Below are 23,412 nucleotides of genomic sequence, written 5' to 3'. Positions count from 1 at the left end.
TCACATTTGCCATCGCTTGTTTTTGTGCACGCGCGCTACTGCGCGAGCTCTACGCTGTCTGCTCATGTTTTTTTGAAAGACAGAAAAGCATGAGCAAACAGGGTAGAGTGCGCGCAGTACACGCGTGCAGAAAAACAAACGATCAACTAAATGATTCTAAAAATAGCACCAAAGATTCTAAAAATAGCATCAAAGAGAGCTCATGATGGGGCGCGGGGATTCCTTCTCTTGGTTCATCATATTCTCTTGATAACATCTTTAACATCAAACGAACTTCATGAAATTCTCACAGTGAAGGGAAACCCGGCTCCTCATACTCAACTATCCCTTTCACTTCTCGTTACAAACTTGCCATTAACCTGGCAGGAAATCCATGTCAGTAAAGTACTGACGTCACTTTACCTTTTCTGAATTAAGCAGCAGATGTCCATTGGCGCGAACTCCTCTCGGCCACCTGAAGAAAAACAAGAAATGGACAGGCGAGTTTTATTTAACAGATATAGCAGGTACAATAATTCAATTCAATGGATAGGAACCCCTAAAAGGCTAGGTAAAATGATGTAAGCTAAGTTAAGTACGGATCTGGAGCTTATTTATTTGCGAGTTGGCGGCAATATAAGTACAGATACTCTAAAATTCAGCGGCGAAAAAAAATCCCCCAAATACTGTGTCGTCAAAGTGTCGTCACATTGGCGTTTGAGAGCACAATAAAATGACGTCACTCTAGCGAGAGTATGGGTTCTAGTCTCACGAATATAAATGACAACAACTTTTTATTCAATTCCCAGATGGAGCGAAGAAATATATAAAAGTGTTCTAACTAATCTCACTACAGCGTGGTAAGTAAAGAATTAAAATCTTCTTGCTTTAAGTTTTTTTTTTCATACTTAAAACTCTAGCCTTCTTTGCAACTAGCCTTCTTTGCAACTACTATTAGTAGGATCGACACTAAAAACGACTGAGACCAGCTATTTTTCTTGAAAATCTTACCATATGGTAAAAATTGCCAAAATTAATTTTACAGCGAGTATTTATAGAAGTAATTTTGTCTCTAGCGCTGAGTCAAATTATAACATCATATGACGAAAAGGTAAGCAAAATAATTCGGCTCGCATTTGATGCCGAACGATTTGGCGAAAAAAATTATTTATAAATATAAACAAAAGTATATTTTTTTATTGATTTAAGGAATGCGAGCCCCGCTGAGTTTAAGTCAAAAAGTAACCTTTTTACCAATAAATGTGTAATGTACATAGTATTCACGAAAATGTCAGTTTTTCTGCTGATCAAAATATCACCTCTCCCAAAGTACACGGCTCTATATCTCAAATACGCATTCAATAAATTTTGGTCGCATTTGATATTTTGCTATTTGGCTCCAAAAGAACTCGTTTCCAAAATATTGAGCTTAAATACGTAAAGCTGTCCTTATAGCAAAAAGGCCAAAAACCGTTTTTCTGCCCTGTCCTTACGAACAGATAAAGAAGATATTTGTGTCAGTTTTATCAAAGTTGTCACTGACTTTGGTAGGTTTAAAGTTTGTTTACTTTGATAGGTGAAGAAAGTAGGTGTTCGTAAATGTATCAGAGAATGAGTGCTTATTACCACCTGTGGTAAAATAACGAGGTGTCTCGCGAACGACTATTACAGCGGCCCACACAATATATATCTATTAACCAAACGTGATTCAAGCGCATTTGGAATGTAATTCTCAATTGAAAATAAGCAATTGATCTTAAAGTCAGTGGAAACAAAGATTGCATTAAATAAATAACATAAACGATTAGAACATTGACGAACTTTGTTTTGAGTAAACGAAGAATAGTTTCCAATGAAAGAAAAAAACAAATATAATTAAAAAATTTTTTTTATGAAAGAAAATATGAAGTTAAATGAATTAAGATGGATTACTGGTTAATGCCTTTGGGCGGGTTTGTTTGTATAAGCACCTGTTTATTTTATCACCATTCCTTACAAATATCTTATGCTAACCATCGAAATACCAGTAAAAAATAACTTGAAGTTTTCAGTATAATTCTAGTCTAGACCTAATTATAATCCAAAGAAAAACTCTATATGAAATAGTGTATGTTACAGCAGTAGAGTTAAATTTTGTTGTAAGAGGAAAACCAGAGAACCTTGAGAAAAACCCTCGAAGCACAGAAGAGAACCTATGATTTCTATCCTTCCTACATTTGCTTCCTATATTTTTTGTATCAATCTTTGCTCTTAAGTCCCTCTTAGTTTATTTTAGGGATTTGAATTTATCAATTCTGCACAGAAGAGAACCTATGATTTCTACAGCATCTTTGGCCTACATTTGCTTCCCATATTTTTTGTATCAATCTTTGCTCTTAAGTCCCTCTTAGTTTATTTTAGGGATTTGAATTTATCAATTCTGCACAGAAGAGAACCTATGATTTCTACAGCATCTTTGGCCTACATTTGCTTCCCATATTTTTTGTATCAATCTTTGCTCTTAAGTCCTTCACAGTTTATTTAAAGGGATTTGAATTTATCAATTCTGAGACACAATTAGCAGTGACTTCTGCACCAGGGTACGGTAGTTTCGTGTAGTAAAATGAGGGATTTTTAACGTTATGTTTTTAAAAAAGTCTCAAAACAGGACAGGATTTACAGTTTATCTACTATCTCTCATTAAGTTACCGAGTTTATCCTGTGAGGTAATCGGATTAGCAAATGTGCGGTGAGAATGGTAAGTGTAAGCGTAGAGGGATGGATTAGTAATGGAGATAATGATTTCCAGAAAATACCACCTCGTCGAACGAAAGAACAATCGTATAGAGAGAAAAAAGAGAAATATACAAAAATTGAAAGAATGGGAAAGGGGAAGGGGAAGAAAATAAAGCTGAGAATACAAGAAGACAAGAAAAAAGGAATGGAGTAAGTAAGGAAAGAGGATGCAAAGAAATGAAAGGAAATTGAGGGGGGGGGGGGGGGGGGGATGAAGCGAAGGAAAAGAAAATAAAGAAAAAAGAAACGAGAGGAAGTAAAAAATGGAATTTAAAATAAACCAGTCGGCTAGCTAAGAAAATTAATCGGCTTTTACTACCACTGTTGGCGAATGAACTAACTTTTTCAATACCAAAATATCACGGAGTCATTCTCCACGACACTCAATATAGACATTTTAGCCTTAAGCAATTCAACATTTTAAAAAGTGAATTCGACTTTTGAATCGACGGGCAATCAAAACGAAGCATTTATAATGGCTTAGCGACTGCCGAATATATGTCAATATCTAACACATTTCGGAAGCTCTTCGATACAGAAACGGTAAACAACTTTGTAGCGAAAAAGCCTCTCTCTTCTTCCACTCTCACATTCGCGTATTTATCGTAACATTTCATCTCTTTTAAGTGGTTTCCTGGCTTTTGGTGTACAGCTTTATATTATAACTGAGATAAGAAGATAGCAAATTGAAAAAGAACTTGAGATGAGACGGAAATCTAGATTAACGTAACATCTTCACTTCCCCAGCGAGTAAATTGGTAAAAAAAAAGATAAACGACAAGAAAGCCGGAACTTATTTCATAAACGTTCAAATTCCGGCTTAAAATTGATGGAAAAACGACGAATTGAAAATATTCCAGGAAATATTTTGTGTCGTTATCTTATATATATTCCGATATAGTTGACAGTGCCTGTGTAATTTTCCGGCTATTTTTCCGAGCATGCGCAGTAAGGTTTTAATCCGAAATGTGCCGTAATCAACAATCGCCACAGATGTGTACAGACATAGTCCTTTGAGGTTAAACAACAGCAATGTTACAGTAATGGTTAAATCGTTTTTAAAAGGCAAAAAGAGTTTTCCAGAATGTCTTTTTGTAGCAACAAATAAAAGTAAAACCAACCACCAAATGATTCTAAAAGTTTGACCGCTTAATTAGGATACCGAAACCGCAGGCACGACACAACGTGTTTTCAGTTCCCGGCAGAAGTATATATAAAAAAAGAAAACTATATAGATATATCGGCATTAGAAAAGAAAGCACCATAAAAAATACTTTAAAAGAAAAACAAAACAAAAATATTAAATAAGAAAAATTGAATAAAAAAAAAACCAGCTAAAAACTAACAAAACAAACAACAACGACAACAACAACAAAAAACAAACCAAAAACATATTTACATACAAAATTCGAAAGCTTATCAGAGTTGTTTGAGTTCATAAAAACTGTTGTGTGTAATGGTCTATTTTTAGCAGTAAAAGTATCGTATAGCGCAGACGACTAGTCGTATATTTTTAACCACAGCCTAACAGCCAGAACGATATGCCTAAGTTTTATTTGCTTTATCACCTGGTTCGATTGGCTTGACTCGAGTTTATCTTAGTTTATAGAAAAGTCTTTGAAAGTCTGTAAACACCGGCTGTTATGATGCACATGCGTAGTCAAAGCTTGCGGAAAATAGATGCGTGCTGTTAACCAATCAGAAAGAGAATGCGAGACAATATAAAGCAGAAAGTTAGAGTGGCCTGAGGAAAATTCGATAGCTTAAGTGAATGGTGTTCGTTTGAATTGTTCCAAGACCCAAGAATGTCACTTATTCTACCTAAGTACAAAGGTAATATACTATTCTTTTGGTGCCTCTGAGCGCTGTTCACTTTAAATCACCTCTTTGTAGTTACTGTCACAAGAGAGTTCATTTACATTCTGTAAGATTATCCATTATTTAAGCCACGAAGAAATGTTCATAGCATTAACACTGACTCATGTACTTGTAAGGTTTAAGCGGTACTTGCAAAAATATGGAGTTTTTAGAGACTTTAAGATTAGCATCACTTGGATAGGGTCGTTATTTCAGTGTGTTAATGAACTAGGATTATAATAAAATACGGTACTTAAATTAAGAAACACTTCGGAAATGAGGCATTGGCTTTCTATATCTAGACATGAAGATATATCAGGTTTAAGGATGCTTGAAAAATACAAAGTTTGGCACGACATCAAAAGCAGTAGTTATAAGTCTTACAATTTTCTTATACATGCGAACTCTGTGTCTGCGAGCTGTACGCTGAAACTTGGTTTTTCGCTGCCGTCAATCAAACCTAATCAGTCAGTACCTTTCATATTTTCGACTGGCGGCAGCGAAAAAATAAATTTCTGTATGCAGCTCGTAGACGCAGAGTTCGCACGTTTATGAAAATTGCCGTAAACTATGTACGAAAAAAGAAAGGAGAGTAAGAAGAAAGAAAGGAGAGAAAAATAAATAAAGGCGAGAAAGGACGAAAAAAAAAAAAAAGGAAAGGAAGGAAAGAAAGAAAGAAGAGCTTGCCAAATAACACATCCTTATAAAATACTTTATTATATGACCGTGAATCTTAGAGCCTGGACACTAGCAAATCGAGCAATCTGATTGGATAGATCGCATCGCGGACTGGTCTAGATTCTCCGGCATTAACCGGTCCGATCGCATATTAATCTTACGGCAAAACCATTTTGTCCTTTTCAATGAAAAGTGGTCATATAATAAAACTCTTATCAACTGAGCTTGGTCGGTCTGTACAGGATAATCTTGACCTCGGTCTGTACATTCCGACCTCGGTCAAGATTATCCCGTACAGACCTCCCGCTCGGTTAATAAGATCTAATTATTTCATATGTAATGTTATTTCTCCGATACTTGACATTCTGAGCTGAAAGTCCACCTTATTATCATTATTATTACAATTAATGCAAACATTATTATTATTATTATCATTATTATTATTATTATCTTATTGATATCGAGGTGTTCTTTTCATTTCTAGTGTTCATTTTGACACACTTCATCGATTTAAGGGACGGGGGCCTTTTAGTGCAAGTTGGTCCATTACTGCGCATTAGCGGAGAAGAGTTTCGTCTAAAAAATATGTTATCGTAGAGACCCTAGCAAGGGCCATAAAATTGTAACAGATAAAATAATGGTTCAAGAATTCACTCTCTATTGGAGCCCTGAGATTGCTTTACGATAAAAGATAGCAATCAATGATGCTCTGGGTGAGGCTACAACTATACTAGCAACATTATCAAGAGAATGACACGTGGTCTGAAATGAGAAAACATTATCCCCCCCCCCCCCCCCCTGTAAAAAAATGTGTATTTCAACGCATCACAGAAGAACGTAGATGTAAGGGAACTGAGAAAGATTCCAGGAAAAGATACGAGAATGCAAAGTGCTTGATTCTTGTCATTAAGAGATTATTTTGAAATCTATAAAATGGTTCGAATAGAGTGTAGTTACTACGATGAATTCAAATTCAAATCATCTTATCATTGGCCAATCATTTGTGAAAGAAACGAGTAGAGATTCAGTAACTAGGGCTTAAGCTCGTCTTACGATAACAAATGATAATTTTACTTATTGAAATGAAGACTAGAAAACATTTAACGAGAGATTCGAAAGTTTCGTTTTCACGTGACTGCTTTTTGTGCTACAATATTCTAGTCTATAAGGGCTATTCTTATCTTGGCAGATCTTGTAAAATGAATGAAGAAAGACAACGTTCGGAGACTTTGAGGCTGAAACGATAAACTTTTGAGACCCAGTATAACTTATCTTTGAAAGCAATTTATTGAGGTTTCAACTTAACTTGATCTTAATCAAAATTAGTGCATTCACGATGTGAATGCTAACTTAGAAGGAAACGATTAGTGAATAATCGGATAAGAAAACAGAAACGAAAACAGAAAGAAAGAAAGAAAGAAAGAAAGAAAGAAAGAAAGAAAGAAAGAAAGAAAGAAAGAAAGAAAGAAAGAAAGAAAGAAAGGAAGAAAGAAAGAAAGAAAGGAAGAAAGGAAGAAAGGAAGAAAGAAAGAAAGAAAGAAAGGAAGAAAGAAAGAAAGAAAGAAAGGAAGAAAGAAAGGAAGGAAGAAAGAAAGGAAGAGTGAGTGATACTTTATTTATACTCGAAAAAAAAATTCTATCAATATAAAACTTGCTTTACAAGAATGTCGAGTTAAATAAGAATACAATTTAGACAGCTAAAAAAGTTTATGAGAGTCCAACAGAAGAAAGCTTTCTTTTAAATTCCCTTATACTTCTAGCTGACTTAATATCTGAAGGCAAAGAGTTCCATGCTTTTGCACCTTCATAGGAGAACGCAAGAAAGAAAGAAAGAAAGAAAGAAAGAAAGAAAGAAAAACATAAACACTTTACAGCAGCGACCCCCTAAAGGGTCACCTCATATTTATAGGAAGATGTTTTTAAATCACGTAAGTTATAACATGAATACATTGTTCTCCCAATTAAATTACATTAGGGTTACTCTGGAGATACATAAGTGTGATTTTATCTAAAAATATGCTCAAAAGTGCCAAGATTTTCGGCTTTTGATTTTCAAATACGTGCCTTTTTAAAGGACGTATCAGAAGCCTCCACCCTTTATCAGCTGAAGTACATCAAACTATAAATAAGCTGTATGAAGAACTGAAGAATTCTGTGAATGCCTAATATTAGTATGGTTCTAAGGTTTAAGGAGTGAAGAGTAAATCTTATTACAAGCGACAAATATTAGCACATGTTATGACAGAATAGACAAGAGAAACAAGAATGTAATGGATTGATGTTGCTATCATTAAGGTAAGAGACAGCAAAAGACAGCAAAATATAGCGATGAATGCATTTAAGGGAGAGGTTTAAAATGTACCAAGAAGAACCAAAAACAAAACAAAAACAAAAACAAAAAAAAGAAAAAAGAAAAAACAAAACAAAAAACAAAAAACAAAAAAAAAGAAAAAAACAAAAGAAAGAAAGAAAGAAAGAAAGAAAGAAAGAAAGAAAGAAAAAAAAAAACCAACAAAAAAACAATCCGTGTGAATTATTTTAAGAGTTATGGCTTTGTTGATCATTATTCAACATCGTTATCATTCATGTAGGCGATAAAGACCACAGGCGAAAACTGTATATTAAGTAAGCAAAGTAAACATGTGGAGCAATTATTCCACCCATAGGCATACCATGGACGATTAAAGGTAACAAATTATAAATGGGAACATGAAAAACCAATTTCTCTTTATATTCAATAATTTTATCTTTAATTTATAACATTAGTAATCCTATTGTGTCGTAATTTTCTGGAATTATAGTATCTTAATCACTTGGAAAAGGTCCACGTAAACTCGCCAATTCAACTGACGCCTTTTTTCGAGTTTATTAAATTATCTAACACCTTGCTCGAAGGAACTGACACTTCGGCACTTTTTAATAACGAGACTTTCAATTACGGCTACTCACAGTTGGGAAATTTAATTTCTTGCCAACAAATTGGTTGTTTTTTTACCATTTGAAGTGTCTTAGACGGTTGATTGATTGGTTGGTAAGATAGGCAATATCTATATGTCAAGCCATAAGGCGTTTGACAAGAACATGTTGGGCAATAGAAAAGATTTTCGTACAAGCTGCATTTCACCTCAACCCACCAACTGATAGGATTCCTTTCTGCATGAGGTAAATCGATAATTTATGAATTATTTTTTTCTAAAGTTTCTATCATTAGTCTGTTTGCGGTTATTAGCACATCTTTGGGTTATAATTTAGAACGGTTTCAGCTAAGAATTTTTCCTCATTTCTTCGTTTATTCCCGTTTTAATTCGTTTCGATTTTCCCTGTTGAAAATCAACACGCGAACTCAGTAGGATATGCATGCATGTATAGAATAGTGAATATAGTAGTGTTAGAAATAGTGTTTACAAATCTTGCATGAGTCATAAAACTACGAGCTCCACATAATTAGCGTTAGCTCGTTTGTCCTTATATCCAGTCATTTACCCTCGTTTAATGCGTTTGCTAGTTTCGTTTTTATTGTTCCGTATTTCGCGTACGTTCGATGATTTCGTTCGTCCCTCGTCATTTTCTCGCCTGTTTTCGTCCTTTTTGCTCGTTTCGTTTGTTCGTTCGGTTCCACGTCCGTTCGCTAATTCCGTTCTCCGTCTGTCAGTACGTTTCCTACATTGATATATCGACATCCCTCGTTTTCTTGTCTGCTTTCTTAGTATGAGGACTACCCACTGTTTATACACACTACACTTTCGAGAAAAAAAACGAATATTTATATCGCGGCGTTCTAATATACATTAAGCAATTGAATCGACATCTAGATTTTTTATCAATTCTTCCGAGGTTTAACGTTTTCCGTACAATTCAATTTGTAATCATAAGGAATACAGGCGAATAAGAGACAATTTCTTTCGATTATTGTATTTAATAAAAGTGGGCTTCCTCACTGGCTTCCCATGATCCTCACTGGCCTCATTCTTGTACCTTTGCCGACATTTCTGTTTACTTTTTTTTTTTTTTTTAATCTTACTAAGGTTTCAATATAAACGCAAATTACTTCCGTAACTTGTCATGAACTTCGACTATTGCTTTGTTTAAAAATCATTCCAGGATATCTTGACCGATAGGACGATTATTCTTGTAAGATTCACACACAGCAAGTGACAACGCTAAGTGAACTCTCGTTTCAATTCCGAGAGCAAGTCTTCAAACTCAAAATATACTCTTATCCTCTTGGAGAATAAATCATACATTGTGTTATGACTTGAGTTAACTGACTGTAATCTTTATTCCGATTACATATATCTGCCGCTCTGCTCCAAGTAGTGTGCTGTATTGGCTGATGAACTTTGGACCCCAAAAAGAGAGGAGGACAGCTTAGAATTAAGTAAGCTAAAAATGATTTGGAAAATACTTGGTTTATTTTAAATAGTTTTGGTTGTAGTGTGTCGACTGGGAGGCGTGTTTGTGCATAAGGCGCGACCGAAATACATCAGTAGCGAGCTGTTTTTTTCCCTAAACGTCGATATGCAAACAATAGGCTCACTCAACAGCTAAAACCTAGAAAAATCAAAGTTAGTTATATATAGTACTGGTGGGTTATTCCTAGATAGATAAATGTGCAAATGTCTCAAGTTTATCTGTGGACTTCTTTTATGAATTTGAATTCTTGAGCTTTGCATTTATTACATGTTAAAGCAGCAGCTACCTTCACTGACTGACGTGTCTTAACTAACTACTAAACAAGAAAAGGTGTTCAGGCTTAAACATTTGGTTCAAGAAACGTTTCTTTTGGAACGAGTTGGGATTTAATCCCACATTTTCAGAACCTAGATAGCCAATTCAATCTATGCAAGGAACAAAACTTATTCTACTACAGAATTATCTATTCTGTCTGAGAAATTGAGAGAGTTTCAATAGATTTTTTTTGTCTGTAAAACGTGTTGTGTTTTCACGGTCAATGTAGGTTGTATATTTCCCTAATACCAAATGCAATAGCAAACGCAATAATGAAATAACGTGTCTAGAGGAAGCCCTCGGACCTGCAATTATTACGGCCATCATGAATAACCCCAGCTCAAAAGCCTCCCTTTTGAGTAGAGCGAAAGAAATCCATAAGAACATTACTTAAACTGCAGGTCACTCTCTAACTTTAATCTTAAAAACCCTTAACACCATCTTCTTACACCCCAAAATTCAGATCCTCAAATTCAATAACGATTCTTAGTCAAAATTGTGTAAAACAAAAAGCGAAAAAAGTTGGAAATATTTTGGTTTTTGTTCGAAATTGATGTGATAAAGAAAGGTGATTAAGATTATTTATTTCCCAAACAAAAATTCAATACGATATAATGAGACAATTGTTTCGGCTTTATCAGTCAATCTTTCTTGTTTTTTGTTTTCTTCTTCTTTTTTTTCTTTTAAAAAGGTATTAGAAAAAAAATTAGTGTGAACGGAAAGTAGACCATAATAATCTTTTATTTTCTTTGGAAATTTTGGACAGTTTACGTTATATAGTTTTTCATTTAAATAAGAGTCGAAAAATAGAAACCTCATGTCAGTAAACAAAATATTTTTGTTTAGGCAAATTTTAGGCTTTTCTCGGTGAAATGGTTTTAAATTCTGCTAGCTTCAGCTACTATTTTTAACCCGATTACTCTTTGGACGCGAAGGATTTGGAAAGAAATAGGATGTAAAATTCTTACCATTCTCCTCCCCCAAAAGCCTAGCTACCAAGTGAGCAGTTTTACATTACATAGTTCCCATGGTTACCAAAATCAATAGACTTACTTGTCTTTCTCATTGGACCAGACTGCAGTGTGGTTGTACAGGTAATAGGTCAGGTGATTAGGCACCAAGTCCTTGCCGGACACTCGGAGGTCAACTGGGTACCAGTATTGAAATTCTTGACGAAGTTTACTGTTTGAAAGAAAAAGAAGGAATAAAGAAAATAAATTAATAAAAAAAAAACATCTATCTTAGTTTATAGCAAATTGGTTGTCATCGAAATTTCTCTCTCCTTTTTTACCGTGTTTTTCAAACTAAAAAACCTTTTCACTGCTTTTCATAGCTTTTTCTATATCTTTATTTCCTCTAAATATCATTAATTTATAGTTTTTTATATGTTTTTTATCTTCAAGTCAAGAAAAGCACGAAAAATTATGTTAGCCGGAGAAAAAACAACTTCAATTAGATGCATTAGTTTTCGAATTATCAGAAATTAATGCAAAAATAAGGAACTAAAGCCATTATTCTGGTCTCATTTTAACGCTACTATTTTATTGATTAATCATAAAGATTTCTGATATATTGGTTAGGACAAAATTGCGGTTGTAATTTTCGTGCTTAATCATTAGACAGCAATTTTTCATTCAAATTTTGAACACTAAAACACTTTTTTTTACCCATGTGTGTGTGTTGTTAAGCGGTTGAAATTTTTTTTTTTTTTTTTCGATTTACTGGATTCTTGAAAGTCTATATTGTGGTATTTTCAGGTGTTTGTGATTCGAATTATTTTTTTAGACTTCGATGTTAGTCCGAACGTCTATCTAAATTACTTTCTGTAAAACCATTACTGAGGTGATTTATCAGTTGACCTAACAACTTAGACTAGATTTCCTGGACACCATGCTGTCTTCAAAAACCTAAAAGGAACAAATTACTACTAGGGAACCATTTTGAATGAGATTTTCAATGAGTAGTGTTAAGTGTCTTCCGCTTAATCCTTGGCATTAATGACCCAAGAAAGCACTAAAAACCATCATACTTTTTCTAGATAAAATATGAAGGGGAAATTGTTTTCAATAATGAGCAATAATGGCAAAAAGCGCCAAAAACTAGACTTTCGTATGAGTTTTGATCCCAATTTTCGTTTTGGGTTAACACTCAAAACCTTTTTTAAACAGTTAGAAACTGGTGTACTATGATAAAATGGCTGTTTGAAGCGGTATTTTCAATTGCACAAAGATGTTTTGTTGCATTTGTGTTAGAATGTTGCTTTGTTAGGCTGTTTTATAGAAAATATATGGGAAATAAGCAAATGAAGGCCTAAACCTCATTTTCGAATAAAACCCTTGCCTCGGGTTAACACTTTGATTCCACTTTCATCGGTCATCTCCACTTCCAAACAAGTTAATCTTTCTGAATAAAAAGATTTTAACCTTGTACAACAGCTTTTCTTCAAGAAAATAGTTTTTTGGCGCTCACTGCTTGAATACGAAAAGAATTCTCTCTTAATGTCAAACGACAATCCCTCGCATGCGCAGCAATAATAAGAACTTTTTTCTAAAGTACAAAATATAAGAAGTTGTTTTATTATATAATTACCAATGAAATATCTATTTTTCTCTATTTCGAAAAATTGATATCTTCACACGTGAAAATAACATGTTATTTTCACGTGTGAAGATAACACCATTGCGATGGCTATTCAAAAATAATCGGAAAGAATTGCCTGAAAAAGCCAAAACATACTTCATTGATAATTATATAATAAACAGAATATTACATGGGCGCTTGGAGATACGAAATTTATCTTCTCGTGTTGAAAATCTCTCACTCGTTCGCTGCGCTCACTCGTGAGAGATCTTTTCAACACTCGAAGATAAATTTCGTATCTCCAAGCGCCCATGTAATATCCTCTATATATTTAATCGTATACCTTGTTGTTTTGTCATTGGGTGATTTGGAAGCAAAACCATTTCAATGTTCCAAAATTCTCGTATCATGTACATAAGGATCTCTATTTTGATAGCCTAGTAAGTAGAATAACTAGCACATTTTTCGAGCAACAAACCTTCGCGTGTCTAATTTGAAAGAATTCATAAACTATTGCTTTTATTGATTCAATTAAATTATCAAGAAGGTACCAAGCTCAAAAAAAAAAAAAAAAAAGACGTGTAAAAACGTGCTTGAATGATTTTCGCAATTATTGTCTGATAAAAGTGTTGGGACGTGTTTTGAATTATTCATATGATTAGAGTTTGGTATTGCTAAGTTTAAAAAACGTTTTTCGGTCATTCATATATTTATATATATATTCTTTGCGCATAAATCTTGATTTCGTGTTTGGAAAGTGAAACAATTTAACGATTTTCTAAAAAATTAAACACATCAATAACTAATGATATATCAATCAAAGTAATAAAAAAACTTTCAAATCCAAAAGAGTGAGTCACTAATTTATCCTAGAAAATGGGAGTGAAAAGCTACGAACTGCGTTTCCCTGTTCGTTTTAATCTTATCCTCTCATTAATCCGAAATTTCAAATTTAGAAAACTAGTAAAAACCCTTAATATTTCGATAAATTCGACTTTCTTAAAAGAAAGTTCGTTACTATAAAATTACCCTAAAATTTTTTACTTGATTGGTATGGTAGTAAAGCTACAGAGATCTAAATTTATCGCAGGAAACCAATTTAGGATATAACTATTTAATTCTAATCCGAAGCTTTAAATCCAATTTAAGTTAGGAACAATCGGATGTTAATATTCTCTTGATTAACAATAGAATCTTTTTTGTTCTGTTTTTGATTGGTCAAGGTTATAGCATAATTTCTGAAACCATGCCAAAATGAATATTTCTTATATGAATGGTATAATCGTGCAACTTTCCAAAAAGTGTCTGTTCAAAGACCACTTCAGTAGTCTACGGAAATATATTTTTAAATATTTGGTAAGTCTTTAGTCCTATTTTCACTATATTTCAAAATATGTACGACTTTAGTTTTTCTTTCCGGAACATTTTAACAAATATTTTTTATCATTTTACAATTTTTTGTGTGTGCAATTTTAGTAAATTAGTATTATTTGTTTTGTCAATCGATTTAAAGAAAGAAAATCCTAAAACATTCATCTAAAAAAATGTATTCTTAAAATATCACTTTAGATTAACTGGTGTAAATCCTTCAAGATGGAAGGCACAAAAGGTTTTTAAGTATTTTTTTCTCATTTCTTGAATTTTAATTTGTATTTCTCGGGCAGAACGTTGTCCGTTTTGCGACTCAAACTCGCTACTTTTTTCTTTCCTAGCTATTTTTCGCGTTTTGAAGTATTGAATTTAAGGATTGCGGATTAAACGCGTAGATTTGATAAAACATGACATATATCAGCTATAACTAAGCATTCTCTATAATCCCTCAAGTAAATAAATGTTTTTTTCAAGGCCTGAAGGAGATATTTCAAACCAAATTTTCGTTAAAAAACGAGGCAAATAAGAGGCTTGTAAAGTTTTTTAATGAAATGATCTGGAATTTATCCACAATTCCTGGAAATTTGAGGACTTACCTAAAAGATTTAATCTTTCGAATAAATATGCATTAGTTTTGAAAATTCCAGTTTTATTCTAACAAGAAAAGTAAATCTAAATTTATAAAGATAATCCATCTAATAGTTACCAAGTTCGGCACGTTTTCCACGTTTCACTCAAGGCGTCGAACTTTCAACAAACAAAGCCTTTTTTATTTATACGATTCTTTTAGTCTGTAATTACCCCTTGTTATCCATAGTTGTTTTGTTTTTATCACTTTTTGAATATATTAGTATATATTCAGACGACGTTTAATAAAGATCTCCTTAGTAAAGTATTTCTCCACTGCAGTAACATTTGAAAACAATTTTGTTTTTGTATTTTTAACTAAACGGAACTTAGTTCTTTCTACCCTACACAGTTGTTTATTATAATTATTATCTTAATGTTGAAATTGTTGTCTTTGTTTTAAGAAAAGACGTGAAGAAGGAGAAAAAGAAAGAGACACACGACATACAAAATCCTGCTTTTAATGATTATGTTTACTCCTTTTGCAAGTGTTAGTTTTCCAACTCTTGTTTTGGTTTTAAAGAAATAACGACATAAAAACAAAAAGCACAGAATAAGTAATTTGGCTTATTGCATTTATTAACACATTGAATACAAAACAAGCGATAAATGTTTGGCGTGTGTAGGGACTCGAATGTGAAGTCAAAGTAACCAAGCGGTAGCTTCAAAAAGGCAATGTCCAAAGTCCAAAGAAAAAATATGATTCAAACCACTCAAAGGCTTACCGTATTTACTTCGTCACATCGTATAGATGTATGTTATTTACCGGCCAGAAGGTCCGGATAGAGAAAAACTGTACCCATTTATTTTTTCCCGTATTGTTTTTATACTTGTTTTTGTAATCTTTTTGTTTTGTTGTTTAGCGCGAAAGGATAACAGACCACGAGTGCGCGCGGGCAGATACCGCCCGCTCAAACAGCCAATCAGAAGGCACGATTTTTTAGAATACCGGACCGGAAAAAAATAAAAACTTTTATCTATCTTTGTTCTGTTCAATACGATAGACTTTATGCAATTTCTATGCTAGCTGTTGCATAATTACTTCTCAAATATCTTGTAAGAAAAGGAAAAACTGAATAAATCAAATCCGTAAATCTTTCTTTTTTCGATGAATATTTAGACATTGTACCAAGAATATTTTATAGATTTTTCGATTCATCTTTCTTTGAACTTATAGAAAAAAAAAATGTAAAAGGTTTTCGGGTTATTTTTGAACAAAAATCTTTGAGAAAAATCTCGAAGAAATAGGCTGATCACGTCTTTTAAATTTCGGTTTGTAAAATTATTATTATTATATTATATTAATATTATTATTATTATTAGTCGCACAATAGGCCTTTTCTGAGTTCGATAAAAAGGACTAATGCATATTGTTGTGTAGCTTTGGTACAAACATCATGATAAGCAAAAGATGTTGGTCCCGAAGCTAGACCAGAATGCACCATGTTCGCCATCTCAGAAAAGGTTTTTACAATTATTATTTTAAAATCTATCAGAAAAGGTGTTTTGAAAACCAGAGCCGCCATTGGTCAACGCACAATCGTGAACCTCTCTCTCTACATACAGCTATTTTTAAAAAGGTTGAATACGAATACTGCATACTGAATAGTGCATTCCAAGACGGAAGGGTTTTGTGGGTCATAGTGACATTGTCTAAAGAAGGATTAATAATAATTATTATTCTATTTTTAGTGTATTCCATCTGAGTTAATTGCTGTATAATTACTTTTTATTTCAAATAAACGAGACCTATGCAAAATGCCCTTTGGTCTAGGAATGCAATATTCAGAATTCAAATGCGCACCTACCAAGCAGATCGTTTATCTATGAGATCAAGAATAATAAAACAATCTGCAAATCAGTTCTCTAGCAGAAAAATGTAAAGTCGCAAACAGCTGTTGGCTCGGCCTATCCCAGTGTGAAAACATCGAATTGTTATGCAGATAATGCTAGAAAATTCAGACGTTATCAAGGCGCAGACAAGTGAAAGATGTCTAATGAATGTGGAAAGCCGATAGGAATATAATGAAGCGACACCACAGATCTTTGAAATTTAATTATTTTTATCTTAAAAAAACAACAACAGATAATCATGTTTCTAAAGCCTGATGTTCGACAAGCGTTCAGTCATCCTCCTCTTCCAAATTTGGCGCGTTTTTCCCCCTTCTTCTTGTTTTTAATATGATTATAAGTTAGATCCCTCTCCCTTTTCCCCGCTCATCTGAAATCCAAGAACGAAGAAGGTAACTCTTTAATACCTATCTATTGTAGCAAAATATGCTGCAAGTTTGATTTACGTGTAAAACATATGAAAATCTGAAAACGTCCTCGCGCTCCCGACCTAGCTTAATTACTAAATCAGTAATCTTTTTCGTCTACTAAACAAACTTTATTGTTCTATTTAGAGACTTCAAAATAGAAAAATATGAGCTAGGTATTCAACTTAATAAGATTTAATCTAGAAGAATAGATATATTAAACTTTAGAATCAGACGATTTAAATTATCGTATTCTTTTAACCCTTCATTAACTCGAGGACAAAAAGCAGATGAAGAAATAAGAAGAAAAGTTATAGTGAAGTACGATAAGAATGGCTTCAAAAGGGATAAAGAGAGCTACCCGTAATATATGATTAAAAAAATAGGGAGCTAAGTCAAAGAAAGAGAGGCTTTTTTAGATGCTTAATTAATCAAATGAATCATCTTCCAGCTGTTAGAAACAAGAGCCAAGTTTGCTTGCTAATGTATTACAAAGAATCCCATACTGAGGAAAATATAAACGGGGCACGAAAGGCATGAGAAAAGGTTGAATTGAATTTGAAGTAGTCAAAGAGTCCTTGAAAGCTCTTCCTCATAGCAAAAATAAAAAATATTAAAATTCAATTTAAAACTAAAAATTTGAAATTAATTTTGAAATGAAAGATAATTTTTTCCTTCGATTAACAAGGCCCACATTTGATAATAAAACGGTGTCAATATAGCTTAGTTTACACAACGATTAAAGCTCAAGCCAATATTTATTTACTCTTTCACTTTTTTCCTTCGTCAGGATTCACAGATTAACAAACAGTTGTTTGATTTTGCGGAAAAACGGCCAATCTGACAAGTGTTTTTTATAAATAGAACCAGTCTCATGGAGCGAGCGATTGATAATATCGTACGCAGGAAAAATTTTCCGCAAAAAGCGATAATACCACCCGTAGAAAAAGTCGAGGAGTGCTTCCGGCTTTATAAACCCAGAGAAAAAGAATATGAAAATAAATAAAAGTCGAGGAGTTACTGGCTTGTTCTTTGAGACACTCGAATTGAGCTGGGAAATTTTTAAAAAGTCTGATTAAACACAACCTAAACCGTAAGTAGATACTATATATTTTTTTTAAATCAAAAAATCACGATTATAACGAAGAGTTATTCCGCCAGAGGTGTTATGTTTGACCGAAGTGACAGAAACCATAAAACCGGGGGGAAAATTCAAAAAATAAAGGTAGCTTGCTTCGTTTGTTTTTCTTTTCAAAATTTTTTTTGTAGTAAGGAAACGATTAGGGAATTATTCGGATAACAAACAGAAATGAAAACAGAAAAGAGAAAGAAAAAAAGAGAAAGAAAGAAAAAAGAAGAAGAAAAGGGCAAAGGACAGAAAGAAAAACAGGAAAGAAAGAGAAAAAAATTAGAGAGGAAGTAGGAAGATTTGTTCACCTTCCGAAATTTTTCGCTCACTAATTTATACGAACGAGCAATATCATTCTCTGATTCAACACTTGAATGGCTTCGTTCCTCTCTGATTATATCTTGATTATATCTTGATTATATCTTGAAATATCTTGATTAGTGATACAGGCCGGGTTATGAAAGAAAGAGTGACGTCAGTAGGAGCTTATGCTTGGCTATTTGTAACGGATGATCTTATTAGAGTAGCTAGAGGATGGGCATCGGTGTCGCGCAGTCGAGTGGATGGCTTGTCTACAGCGACGAGAGGCTAGTATTTAAGCTTTATGTACACACTTACAGCAAGTAAGTCCAACTTTCTTTTAATTCTCTCAATAACTCTTAATAACCGTTAAAAGAAAACTTGCGCACTTATTCACCGAATACCGAATATCAGACATTTTCAATTCGTTATAATCTCCTTTGAATATAAAAAATAAAAGAATCGATCTAAGAATGCCGCCGTTAAGTTTAATGTTTTTGTGATCCAAAAAGAGCAAATATCAAGTTTTTATCTCGGCACTTTTATATTTCGGAACAAACGGCTATAATGAAGGTTAGATTAAACATTTGTGCTAAGAGTTACAATTGATTTAAATTTATAAATGATGGGTATAATTGATTATAGATGTCATAATGAAAACTGGTACGTTTCGAAATCACATACTGCGTCGTTTAAGGTCTTTTCTTTCTTTTCCATATTGGCTGACGCTGGTAACCATCAATGAAATCACCTTTTGTCAAAGAGTTTTCTTAATCGCCTTAGGAATATCTACAATCTTGAGTCAGGGTCGATAGGCTGCTATTCGTGCACACACAAGAGTCGTTCCTTTGTGATAGAAACGTCAGTCGGACGCTTTTAAAAATTCTTAAATCGAAAACTCTTTTTAGCGCTTTTAATCTCAAAAGATGGCTTTCCTGCTTCATACGTTGATTCGATAAATCTCAGCTATTGTGCATTTTATGGCGAGTTAAATCAAGGCCGCCAGCAAGATGGAAATAAAGCGAAGGGTGGATGATAAATTTGCAGCCGGTAAGATGCGCACTTACCGCGCCTATTACCAGCGCAAAACCATCCTCACTCCACTCCTACTTGAGTGGTTTTTGTTCGCATGAAACGAGCGATTCATCTGTATATAACTCTAGATTCAACTCCTGTTGATTTTCGTCATGAATGCATGCGCTTTTTAATGAGCAGCGAGGGGGGATACGACTGGGCATTCGAAGTCGTTTTCGAAAACATCTGTCCACAGATGCGCGCTTTCGCGAGGCTAAATATAAGCCATTTGTCTATTTACCTTCCTCAATCATTGCTTGATCTTAAGAACAACTGGAGCTGAATCTACAGATTATAGAAAAGCCGACCAAAATATTAAGCTGCGGGGAATCTATGATCTAAATTTTAACCTCCTGGGTTGCCATCAAACTTTTTATAAACAATTTACTTACCCCTAGCACCCCCCCCCCCCCCCCCTAACCACCTGCTATCAAGAGATTCAGTTTAGTTACTCGCTCATTCCCTCTTCGTTATTAGAAATTTTTCATCACTCAAAAATTCAAACATTTAACACCTGAGTAAATGATTAACATAAAGGAGCTTGCTTCGTTAAATTTACAGACCTACATATTGTAAATGATTTTCCATTTAACAAAAAATTCAGCATTTTAGTATCAACTTTGTTCATAAACACATATAGCTTAATTTTTTTTCTTGGGAATATAGAATGCAAGGGTGGCACTAATTTCGCCATTGTGGTCTCTATTTTAGTCGCAATGTCCTATATACGCTATTTTTTTTTAGCATGATCTATAAAAATACTTAATTGTAGACTTGGTAACATGATTTCTGCTATTGATTCTACAGAAGACTTCCTTAGATACTCCCTTTTCAAAATATTATCTTGTTATCTTCCTGTGCTTTCATTTCTCGTCAATTTATTATTTTTTAAGTATATTCAAAAGATCGTTCAATATTTGGTGTTTAACAAATGAATAATCATGTTTGCCTTATTTATTATTATTTATTTATTTTATTGTAGGATATCATTATAGCTCTTTTTTTCTTTATATATATATATATATACGTTTAACAAAACCCCCTAACACTATATATCGTTTTAAAGGTCGTATAACAAAGATTTCGAAAATAATATTCTTTGAAAGCGATTTTCTAATTTGAAACAATGCCGAGCCTTAAACACAAATCGGGCACGTTCCGTAGAGGTAAATTAATGGAAATAGCGTTATTGCGTATAGCCAGAAGAACTTCACTATGTGAAGAAGGAAAACATAATCTACAAAAGAGTGTGAGCGGTTTTTGATATTTTGAGTATTTTGTCTTTTATGCGTAAAACATCAACCGACATTGAAATTTTTCGAGGTTCCAATTTTGAAATTCAATAACTTTTTAAAGAAGCAAAATTTCAAAAAACGTTCACACTCTTTTGTTGTTTAATTTATCTTTTGCTTATTCACATAGTGAAAGTAATTACACTATTATTATTATACTATTATCAATTCATTTTCTTTAATTATTATTTGAATTTCTACGGCACTAAAACAATATGACTTTAAAGACATATATTTTTCAAGAGGTATAGTGTTAGGGACTCGAACGATAACGCAAAGCAAACAAACCACTTAAAGCGATAGACAAGGTGAAACCAAAAGTGCCGATTCTTATCCTACACTTGATGGCGACCGCGCTAAAAAAAAAATATGAAAAATCCAAAATTTCAAACATTTAGCGGAAAATCTAAATAAAGAAAACTCAAAGTTGGGGTTCCTGTGTCCTAGTACGTGATGAAAGACCAATTTTCCTACGCATGCTCAAGCTCTACTAATGAATGGTATTATTTTTTTGTTCCGAACAGGATGTTAGAGATAATAGTCATTGTGGTCTTTGAGACTTAAACGAAGAACTTGACCGCAGTTTCAGTGCTCCAAGAAAATCGAGGACCGGCCAAAAGTGTTTACATTAGCGCATCATTAGAACCGACGACTCAAGAGCCGAGTTTAAAAACGTCAGGGCTAGTACTAACACAGTAGTACTTCGGCCGGGTGAAAATCAAGTAGGCATTAAAAAACGATCAGCGAAGAGCAAGCAGTATCTATTCGATTGGTGCAGCTGTATTTTCGCGGCAAATTTTTTTTAGTCAAAGTGGTTTAGAAGGATGGAGAATAATACGAGCAAAATTGAAGAGACAGACGAAATGGAAGAAGACCATGACGAGTCTGCTAAAGGATTTGAGGCAGTTGTTGATACTTTTCCAATCATTCTTGCCGTCTTTATTATCATCGCTAACAGTTTGGGTCTAGTTTTGTTCGCGAGAAATCGACGGTTAAGAACCATCACCAACACATTCCTGGTGAGTTTGGCGATTTCCGACTTGCTGACGGGTTTGTTTGGCATCCCTTTTTATCTGATCTGCTCTGCCGTTACTCAGCAAGACTATTGCCGTACAGCTATGCTCTGTTGGCGATTTACAAGTACATCAACTGTGTTACACCTGTTAGCAGTGACGCTGGATCGTTACGCCGCCATTGTCCATGCAATACGGTACCATACGATAGTCACTCGCACCGTGGCCAAAACAACCATCTTGATGATCTGGCTTACTTCGTTCTTCGTCTCGCTTATTCAACTTTCCTGGCAGCCTAACGACGAAGAGCTTTCAGAGATGTCAGATGAAGAAATGGAACAAGCCTGGGAAACATATAAGCGCAAAACATCTATCTACCTCGTCAGCACGTTGCTAATATTCTTCCTTCTACCGCTGATGGTCATGGTATATTCGTACGTTCGTATTATAATCATCGTGCGATACCACGAAAAACAGATGAAGAAACACAACATGCCTTCTACACGTGGCGTCGGTGAACCACTGCAGAAAAAGAACAGCTCCTTCAACATTCAGGCCCAATGGAAATCAGCCATCGTTTTCTTGGTCATGATCTTGGTTTATGTTATTTGCTGGCTGCCATTTTTTCTTTATAGTCTGCGAGAACAACTAGATCTGTTCCGTTTGCCACACTGGGCTGAGTACGTCTTCTTCTACTACCCAAGATTTGTGACGTCCTTGTCCAATCCACTGTTCTATATCATTGGCAAGCACGACTTCCGAAAAGCTCTCTGCCCGAAGAAACAGAACCACAACGGGACACAGATGACATCTTTGATTGGTCGTGGGGAGCAAAGGTGATAAAAGATGCCCGCCTTTGGTTGTAATGATCCGTAATTCAACCCTAAAGTAATACACTAACAAAAACTGAAGACCGAAATATTTCTAGCTTATCCGCTAACCTTTATCTCGTGGAAATGAAGAAAATAATAGGAAAAAAGGGAAGAATAAAACATACAAGAGAGCAAAACATCGGAATAGATTAGATGGAACTAAAAGAAACAAAAATTACAATCGTACTTATACATATGTACTCAAATGTATGATCGAAATTAACTCGGTTATAGTCTTAGTAACACTCATCAATCGAAACAGGATACAAACGCTGAAAATTGTAAATAACATTTGGAATTAAAGTGAACATCAACACAAAACGGTTTTACACAAACTCGTTCACGCCAAAATATGTACATATAAAATTAGCGTTGTGTATACCACAACCACAGCAATGACTACAGCTTTGCGTTGTTTGAAAGGGAAAACGACAAAAGAATTTATTGTAGTTGATTAAAGTTATCATCGCTACTAAGAAACGATTTCACTGAAACTATACAAAAAAATGTAAATAAGATAAATGAATAAAGTCTCGAATAAAAAGGGCTAATAACCAGCTGACTGCTTGAAGCTATTTGACGCATTTATTATTCACATCAAAGTCTAGTTTTTTTAAGAATTTTGGATGCTTAACAACCGTGGTAAATAGTTAGACTATTTTTAACTTCAGCACAGCACTTATACATCACTTGAAGATTAAAGACCGCGTAAATTCGGAGACCGAAATTTGTTGCGCTCGTTAATTTGGTCGAATTTGAGGTGATTTTACTGCACGATAGCAACGACACTTGCAATTTAAAAATCGCATTATATTGTGTATTTATGATTAAAATAAAGAACTCTTGCTTGACGTCTATTGGTAGAGCGCTTTCTGTTTC

General features: G+C 34.0%; 2 protein-coding genes across 6 annotated transcripts in view; one reads left to right on the top strand and one right to left on the bottom strand.

Moving 5' to 3' along the window:
* LOC116308801 (leucine--tRNA ligase, cytoplasmic) overlaps window positions 1–23,412 on the bottom strand; it is a 54,150-nt gene that overhangs the window by 10,386 nt on the left and 20,352 nt on the right. Inside the window, exons 22-23 of the mRNA XM_089038806.1 lie at window positions 11,071–11,199; window positions 403–454 (exon numbers count right to left, since the gene is read on the bottom strand). Coding sequence (XP_088894932.1) covers window positions 403–454; window positions 11,071–11,199 — 181 coding nt within the window. The remainder of the gene's footprint in view (window positions 1–402; window positions 455–11,070; window positions 11,200–23,412) is intronic.
* LOC116308802 (beta-1 adrenergic receptor) lies at window positions 191–23,092 on the top strand. Of its 5 annotated transcripts, XM_089038804.1 has the most exons (3): window positions 191–506; window positions 789–839; window positions 21,173–23,092. In XM_089038804.1, the coding sequence occupies exon 3, from the start codon at window positions 21,473–21,475 to the stop codon at window positions 22,499–22,501; it is 1,029 nt and encodes a 342-aa protein (XP_088894930.1). In that variant the 5' UTR covers window positions 191–506; window positions 789–839; window positions 21,173–21,472; the 3' UTR covers window positions 22,502–23,092. The 5 variants fall into 5 exon arrangements, with proteins under 5 accessions (XP_088894930.1, XP_088894931.1, XP_031575154.1 ...); XM_089038805.1 differs by lacking the exons at window positions 191–506; window positions 789–839 and adding an exon at window positions 4,177–4,587; XM_031719294.2 differs by lacking the exons at window positions 191–506; window positions 789–839 and adding an exon at window positions 7,822–8,451.

This window comes from Actinia tenebrosa, unplaced genomic scaffold, assembly GCF_029948245.1.
Source record: "Actinia tenebrosa isolate PJP-AT-01 unplaced genomic scaffold, QUT_ActTen_1.0 PGA_scaffold6__47_contigs__length_16458017, whole genome shotgun sequence".
In the NCBI taxonomy this organism is placed as follows: domain Eukaryota; kingdom Metazoa; phylum Cnidaria; class Anthozoa; order Actiniaria; family Actiniidae; genus Actinia; species Actinia tenebrosa.
This window is presented reverse-complemented; position numbering and strand designations above follow the sequence as displayed.

Excerpts from the sequence above, each read along its gene's own strand:
- LOC116308802 (XM_089038804.1), top strand. The coding sequence starts at position 21,473 with ATGGAGAATAATACGAGCAAAATTGAAGAGACAGACGAAATGGAAGAA.